Below are 8,736 nucleotides of genomic sequence, written 5' to 3'. Positions count from 1 at the left end.
TCGCAATATATTGCAATATATTGCCTTGCTTACAGTATCTCAATATATCGGGATATATCGTATCGTGACCCCTCTGTCATGATATGTATCATATCGCCAAATTCTTGCCAATACACTGTCCTACACAAAAACATTCTCTACTTCAGCCTGGTGCCAGTGTGACAAGAGTCATTCAGAGAGATTTATGAGACTAACTACATCTCTGAGAACTGATACCAAAATGTCTGCTATTATTTTATTTTAAATTATATTAAAATACTCTGATCATCACAGCATGTTAACACAACTAAATCTGTTCAGCTGTCTAAGGCCCATTATAGTAAACGCCTCCTGGAAACCATTTATGAAGAAAAAAAATATTAAACCAGAGTTTAATCTCTGTACCCCTCACCTGACAAAAAAAATAAATCTTCATAAAATTAACTATTGTCCTTATTTGAGAAACTCTAGATGCTATTTACAACTAAAGAACTAGAATTCCTTGTAGCATATTGCCCGCTGCCCGTCATGCAAGAGTTTTCAAATAAGATCATCTCATCAAATTTTGTGAATGACTCTCAGCTACTAATGCATCAAACTTCAGCGTGATATCTGTAAAACTGACTGAGCTAGAGCTTTTCATTTCTGTTTTCTAGAATCAGCTGGCTATCGCAGACATCTTGAATGTAGTTGGCTCCAAAAGTTCATTAGTTGCAGAGATGCATTCAGTGATTATTAACTGAAAACTGCATTAAAATCCATCCAGCAGTTCTCAGAACATTCTGCTAACAGACAAATTCAGACAGATGTCTAGTTTCTATAAACCGCTTTAAAACCTCATCAAACATCTACTCATGTCTTTAAGGACTTTAAAGACATCCAAGCGTGACAAAAGATGGAGCCAAGCCCACCTCCCCTCAGACCCGCACTGGTGGGGTGTCTTCCTCCACCAGCTGTTGGATTCCCTCCCACTTCAACCCTGATGTCCAATCAGGGGGCTGGGATGAATGATTGAACCGGAGCTCAAACCAATAAGAGGATAAGACGAGGATCTCAGACGAGGGGAGCCTGACCTACATTTCTCAGAGGAAAGGCCACCCCCCCCCCCAAAAAAAAACTACTCTGCAAAAGATAATAGTTTAAAATAAAATTAGACATTTCTGATAAAAATAAAATAAATGAAAAATATAGCTACTATGAAGAACATCTGTGTGTTTTCTGTCACAGCTGTATTAGTGGCTTACATCTACTTAAGATTTAAGTCCTGCCATTTCACTAAAACAGTCCCCAGTGCGCACACACACACACACACACACACACACACACACACACACACACACACACACACACAGAGAGAGAGAGAGAAATGCCAACAAACATGATCTGCTTATAGCCATTTCCCAAAACGGAGACATATGTTTGTCTCCGAATGCATGTTCAAAATGTGAAAAAATAATAAATGAATAAAAATAAAAAAAATAAAAAACACGTCTCCATGCTGCCTCTCCGGCAGATCAAATACCGCAATGACCTATTTTCCCCCCGTCGTGCTTCCGCCATCTGAATGAAGTTCAAAAGAAACGCGGCGTGCAGATAACAGGACCTGACAGCACGTCTTATATAAAAATCAGAGGTCTTTGTGCGAGGAGAACCGAGGGGGGAGGGGGGGGGGTTGTCTACCTTTTTGACCTGAGCTTCCTTGATTTTCTCCAGAGCGACTCGGATCTTCTCTGCCTTCAGCTTGGCGGCTTGTTCCTCCTAGTTGGACACAAAAGGAGGAAAAAGGAGCATGGTGAATCAAGTTGTCACACACAAGAACCTAAAATCATCAGTCTTTAGTCGCCCCTTCCTTAATTCAAGACACCATGAACACGCACGTCTTCATTAAAAAGCGTTTTATTCCCCAAAGTTTAGAAACGGACCCATATTTGGTTGCTTACCTGCCCCCTCCAACAAGAAGCCATCACCTCCATCCTACAGGTGTAAACACGGAAACATTCAGGCAAACAAAAACAAAACGGCTCAGCTGCTTAAACCTCTGTCAGCAGTGACACGGGTCCAGGGTTGCCGCAAAAAATGGCGCTCCATCATTGGTTCACGCTTTCAGACTGGATTTATTTAGAGCTGCAGCAGCTTCTGTTTGATCCTGGAGACGAGGGGGGAAACAATGGTGGGAGATCCCTACAGAGGCTGCAGAGGAATGCGAGGGGACTTCAAAAAGAGAATCTGGCATGTTCACTTCAACATAAAAAAAAATGTCGTAAAAGAAAAATAAATTAAAAAAGGGGGAGAAATGTCCAAAACGGTTCCTAATAAACACAACATGGAAACAAGGTTACAGCTGTTCCATCAATCAGAGACGATACGGATCGGGATGGTGCTGAGCAGAAACTTTGTGGCGGTTCACTGACCCACGTGTGCTCCAGATGAGCACGACTTGACAAAAGCCCAGATGAGATGCTACGATGATGCTTCTCCCCCCAACCCGCCCCCCTGCCCCCCCTAACCAGAACAGCAGCAGAGGCTTTGGGAGCATGCCCAATCAATGGGAAGCATCATCTTGCAAAAATAGTAAAAGTCGAGGCTCGGCCAACCAGCAGGCACCTCTCATCTAAACCCCTTTAGCCCATCAGCACGAGGCGGGAGAACCATGCCCTCCCCCCTCCCCCACAGAGCTAAACGACAGTGGTGGGGAGATGGAGCGGAATGTGGGTGAATGAGACGAGTGGAGTGCTGAATATTTCACGTTGTGTGCAAATACAGTAGTTCAGAGAGAGACGAGGGTGCTGCTGCTCAAGCCTCTCATCTCAAGAGCCCATCCCCTTCCCCCCCCCCCCCCCCCCGTTGACCCAGACTCACTTTTCCACCTGAGCAACTTTCAGACGCACACACGCGTTAAAGCAATAAAAGCCAACACACGGCGGCAAGGCTTTTAGCCGCTCCAGTGAGAGCGAGTAAAAGAAAATTGAGAGTTCATGGGAGCTTTGTAGAGTCGCGCCGGGTCGAACCACACACACAAAGATCTGCGTGTGCCTTTTCTCCATTTCGTCCTCCGCTCCAGGATCTCCTCTACATGTGACGGCTGCGACTCGTTTTTTATAAAACAAGAAGCTGATTCGTATTCCACGGGCTCAGCCACAACCGCAGCAAAAATTAAAAAGCTCCTCTGCCTGCTGGGAAAGAAATCTTGGCACCATCCTCCTTTGATGTCTTCGCACTCGCTCCCCTCTCCGCCGCACAGCTTCTTCTGAGATTCTGGATTCTGCTGAGCGGGTCCCTGTTAGCCTGAGCGCTGCAGGAGTCTGATACTTTTCTGCTGCTTTTTAAYGAACCAAAAGCTTTCAATGCAAACGCCAGAAATCTCCTCCTTCAGGGGTCGCCACAGCGAGTGAATTAGCAGGAAAGGTTTGGCGACGATCTTACAACAGATGCTGTTCCTGACGCAAACCTAGCCGCGGAAGAAGACCGCCAAACTACCTTAGCCCCCAGTGCCGGAAATACAAATGCCAGGAATAAAATATTACACGTCCAAATGTTCAGCTCGATCAAGAATAGTGTGCTATGACTTTTAGTATTTGTCCCTTTTATGGTTTTGGAATATTTAGCTTTATTTGCACACAATATCTCCGTCAAAATACAACAAGAGCTCTTTGATTCCTTCAAAAACACTTCACTGAAATCTACTTCAGCAGACTCTAAATCTGTTTTCATATCCTACTTACAGCTTTCAGCTACTAAAGCTAATTTCAGTTCAGTTCTGTTTCAACTCCCATTTTTGCATAAAATGCTACATTTTTCTAGCTCTTGTTTTCTCCAAGACAGAGTCTTAGAGCTGACAACATACAAGGTCAAGCTCTAGTTTTCCAGAAGGATGAAGGTTGATTTAAATGACTCAATGAGTTGGCGGTAGCAGACGCAGGTCCTGAAAACTGGCCCAGATCTGATGCAAAACTGTTAATTTGATTATTCGTTAATTCCCTTGTGTGACCACAGAGATGAGTCATCAACACTCAACAGACTCTGATCAAATGTCTGGAATGGCAGTACTCTTAGAAAATTAGTAAGTGTGACCAGTGTTAGGACTACAGCCAATGAGAGCAAGAGATGGGGAGGAGGACACTGATCAGTTGTCAAAGTTTGGCAAAGAAAGACTGATTGGCTTATTCTCTAAAACGTTAAACAGAATTCAGCTGAAAACCCCAAGTCACTTTAACGTTTCTAGTACATAAACAAAAAAAGAGGAGAAACCAAGTTTTTATCATCATCAATCAGGTCTCTTGGAGGGGGCGGGCAGTTACTGATGCTATGTAAAAAAATAATTCACGATTTAAAATCTAGTTTTGATTTCAGTGGAAGGCAGACTGAGATTTATAGTCCTGTCACAGATCTATGTAACAAGATCACATCTTTGATAACAATGTTTGTCACTTCAGATTTGTTTAAATGTCTACCAAGGCTTTTTCCCCCTTGGTTAAAAAAAAAGCAGTGGGCCAGACTGAGGTCACCCAGTGTGTCAGATGTGCCCCCTAGGCCACCAGTTGAATAACCATGCACTATCTACCAAAGTGTCGGATGATACTAACAAGTCGATACAATAATCAAGTCAATCAAGATGAAACTTCTTTGAATTTATTTTAATTAGCAAAAAATCAAATCAAATTTGATTCTGTTAGAAAGCCTGTGTGTGTGTGTAGTCTAGTACAGCTATCTCTATGGGGACATTGCATTGACTTATATTAATTTCTACAGCCTAACCCTGACCCCTTACTCTAAAACTAACCTCACAGGTACCTACCTGATCCTAAATCTAACCTGAACTCAATTCACACCTTGGTCCTAAACCCAACCCGCTCCATGGGGACTAGGTACTTGGTTCCCACAAGAAGGGAATACCCACCAGCTAAGACAAGATTTGTATCCTAACAGGCATGCAGAGCAGGAGGAAGGAGCAGCACACGCACACCCACACACACAAATCAGCAAGTGTAAGAGGAAGTCACCTTGGTCAGGAGGTGAGAAGGTTTTCCTGCTATGCTTTTCAGAATGAGCGAGGTTTCTTGATCCAGATAGGAATGCTTAGGGTGAGGAGAAGACAAAAAAATGGAGAAGTCAGTGCCAGATGATTCTTTGAGGCTTATTAATAGCAGGTGTTTTGATCTAAAAAAAAAAAAAGAAAAAGAAAAAAAGAAAAAAAGAAAAACGAAGCGTGAAGTGAGAGGATTCTGCATTTAGCTGCAGCTGTGGGTAAAGAAGCAATGATAGTGAGAAGCATTAGAACTGAAGACATAATATAATCCTATTTTACAACAGCCTACAGCTAATCTGTCAGGAAATGATGGATTTAATCATCATAAACTGCACTTTAAGAAAATATTTCTCTGTCGTGCAAAAAAAAGTTTTAAAAGCACAACCAAGTCAGAAAATGTTGAAGCAGGATGGAAAATACAAATATAAATCAAAATAGTTTTGCCTAAAAAATGCACATCGCCCGCTGCCTTTCGTGTCAGAATTTTAAAGTATGGATGTGTTTATGAGGAGAAAGGACCAGGTATAAAAGTGTGTCCAGTGGTTCATGAAATATTTAGCCAATCTGGCAGACAAATGAATAAACTACAAATCATTCAGCAGAGGGTGATAATACATAAATTGATTAACCACAAAATGTTTGGCTTTGTCAAAGTTTCGCAAACCTAAGCTGTAATTTTTTCCATTCTGTTCAAACCTTTTCAGATTTTGTTAGACCTTAGGATTAAAATGTGCAGCTTCACACGCAAACGCAAACACACACACACGAACACACACACACACACGTGCACTTACAGTGGCCCGGTCCACTTCACCCTCCCGTGAGGTGAAATCAAGCTGCTGCCTGGCTCTCTTACTGTTGGCCCGTCGCAGAGTGGCATGCTGGGAAAGTCGGGAGGTGCAGGCAGGGTGAGTGAGTGAGTGAGTGAGTGTGTGTGTGTATGGGGAAAGAGGTCAGTGATACATCAAAGGATGCAAAACACAAACAAAATAATCACATGCAGAGGGGGAGGGGCAGAGACACAGGACATGCAAGATTTCTTTATTTATTTTCCCTCATTTTGAGCTTTGAGAGTTAAAAGCAATGTGTTAGCTGAGATTTGCTGCATTTCCAGCAGGTTAAACCTGTTTTAAGAAGGATAATTTGCTTTTGTTAGAGAGCCAGTATGTTTAGTACGTGAACACAGGAGTTTAGAAAGGTAGGGGATAACATGGCGGAAATAAAAAACTGAAACTGGACGTCTCTCACACGGACACGCACTTCCTCAATCCAACCTAGAGTGCTTTAAGCTGGAGTAGTGTACCTCTGTGCTGGTCTGGTTCTGTCCTTTGCTGGGACTGCTCTGGTCCTCGGCGTCTCCTCTCATCACTTTGTCCGTGTCCAGGGAGTCCATGCTGGAAGCTGAGGCTGAATTAACGCTGGACCGCTGGGACCGAGCGTCCTGCTCGCTGACGGTGCCCACCGACCCGGTCCTCCGGTGCTGCTTGCTGCCGGACGACCCAGATCCTGAGGAGGGGCGTCTGAGGGTGGCGGAGGAAACCGAGGACGAAGAGGAGGAAGAGGAGGAAGAGGACGTCTGACGTGCTGCTTCATCCATGCTGAGCGAGGCCCTCTCCAGCTGAGAGGTGATGTCATCCAGCGAGATGTTGGAGGCCGCGGGCCGAGCGTTCAGGCTGCCGCCTCGTACGGTGTTGGCTGGTGACGCTCGGGTGCTGCTACAGCTACTTCCTGTCAGGGAGGTTTCAACACAGGGATAAGTCCTAAAAAATACCACCTGCACTCTTTGAGGAGGTAATTCTTTATAAAACACACTGGGAAAACAAAAAAAGGTTATAATTTAACCTCTTATAACCAGAGTTGCACATAAGTGGTGCGCATGTGCAATCAAAAAAGAAGAAGCGCACCAGATGGAATGTCATAAAGCTCCCTTGGGTACCTAAGATTGTACCTGAGATTGTGAAAACAACAGCTAGCAGGGTCGCAAATGTGACCTGATTTCTTAAAAACAAACAAAAAAATAATGATCCAGCCTCACTGGTTTGACTGGATTGTCATTCTGTCAGTGGAGGGCAGCGGGACCCTGATGTACTGCTTTCAACGAATCAAAACACTCCAGAGCCGTTTTATCCAATCAGAGCAGAGCAGGGCGGGACTTTCAGTCAGAGCAGTTTTCAGCAGAGACAGGTTGAAGCAGCGGCTCCAGCGATCAGTCAGGACATCTTTGCTCCTGAACTACCAGAGACTTTGGTCTGTAAAACCTTTAACTTTATATTAAATATATGTTCAGAGCATTGTTATCAAACAGATCTGTCCAACTTTGCATCAGTGACTAAACTCTCTTCCTGAGACAGGAACGCACCTCAGCTCACGCAGGCTGTGAGTCTTTCTGTGAGATTCACCATTGGAGTTATTCTAAACCATATTACCTCTAACAGAAGAACATTTATTTGCCCCATATCAAAGCAAAGATGAGTCTCTGTTTAACGTCACCCCCATCCAAAAAAAATAAAAATAAAAACTTGCCATATTCTGTAAATGAGTTTTAAATGTTATTTTAATTTATCAGAAAGATCCACAAATTTCATTCTTCACAATTTTATGATAAGAACAAGGTTCTTGATGTGCTAACCATGTTTATATTTAGAATCATACTGTGACACAGCTGCTCTGGGATGAATGTATTTCAATGAATGATAAAATATGAAGAATAAATCATTTTAAATGATTACATGAGCTGAAACCATTTAATATTTTTGAATAAAATAGTCTTTAAAAAAAGAAATCAGTCTAACAAATAAAAGATTTGTTCTGTGCAAAAGAGATATTTGCTGCTTGGTCTGGAGAGTGTGGAAATCTGGTTTAAACAAGGCCAAAGATCTAGAAGGTCAAACTACAGGAGCTGCCCATCTCAGGGACATGTATAATCTAACAGATATTTAAACATGAAATGTTCAGTTTGTGATTTTTATATGACATACACCCATGGGTCAGCCCACTGGACACTTAGGTAGTTTACAAATTATATGCAGAGTAAAAAAAATAAACTCTGATTTGGCATGATGTCCCGAAACACTGCCAGCTGATAGGAGTCATAAAACAGAACAGGGTGATAATAAATGCCTGGACACCCCTATAGATAAATGTGTTAAACGATTGAAGGAAAATAAGAGCACCAAGCAACAACCCTAGGTTCTCCCCTGAGAACCACACCAAACATTTTATGTGCAACCCTGCTTATAGCGCAGTATTTTATAGGCGAACATAAATCTATGGGTCTACCTCCGCTGCTTCCTCCTCCACTTGTGCCGGTGTGCTTTGAGCTGGCACTGCGGCCCCCGAGGCCCCTCTGCTGGCTTTTGCCCTGGCTGCGAGAGGTGGAATTGGGTTTGGAGATGGTGCTCAGCTCCTGCTCGATGGAGCACAGGTCAGCCATCAGAGCGTCCAGGTCCACCGTGTCCCCCTGATTCAGAGCTTCTGCACAGATCAAAAGGATGTAGAGCGGGGGGGGCAAATGATATGAGACAACACTTCTTTGGACATTTTTCTGCTATTAGCCTGATGTGGACACTTGAGATGTCTCACCGTTAATGTTATACATCGAGAAGCGGTAGGAGAAGTTGGCTATGTTGGTCTCCTGCCTCAGAGGAGGCTTCTGCAGAGCTTTCTGTGGCCTGCCATCATCCAGACTCTACAACACACACACACACACACACACACACACACACACACAC

General features: G+C 43.4%; 1 protein-coding gene across 1 annotated transcript in view; it reads right to left on the bottom strand.

The window, feature by feature from the left end:
* LOC106529636 (ras-associated and pleckstrin homology domains-containing protein 1) overlaps positions 1 to 8,736 on the bottom strand; it is a gene marked incomplete at its 3' end in the record, with an annotated part of 65,283 nt that overhangs the window by 9,496 nt on the left and 47,051 nt on the right. The window contains 6 exon segments of the mRNA XM_014025115.1: positions 1,660 to 1,737; positions 4,980 to 5,054; positions 5,800 to 5,886; positions 6,309 to 6,733; positions 8,285 to 8,479; positions 8,588 to 8,693. Coding sequence (XP_013880569.1) covers positions 1,660 to 1,737; positions 4,980 to 5,054; positions 5,800 to 5,886; positions 6,309 to 6,733; positions 8,285 to 8,479; positions 8,588 to 8,693 — 966 coding nt within the window.

The sequence above is a fragment of the Austrofundulus limnaeus genome, unplaced genomic scaffold (genome assembly GCF_001266775.1).
Source record: "Austrofundulus limnaeus strain Quisiro unplaced genomic scaffold, Austrofundulus_limnaeus-1.0 Scaffold457, whole genome shotgun sequence".
Classification (NCBI taxonomy): Eukaryota; Metazoa; Chordata; class Actinopteri; order Cyprinodontiformes; family Rivulidae; genus Austrofundulus; species Austrofundulus limnaeus.
This window is presented reverse-complemented; position numbering and strand designations above follow the sequence as displayed.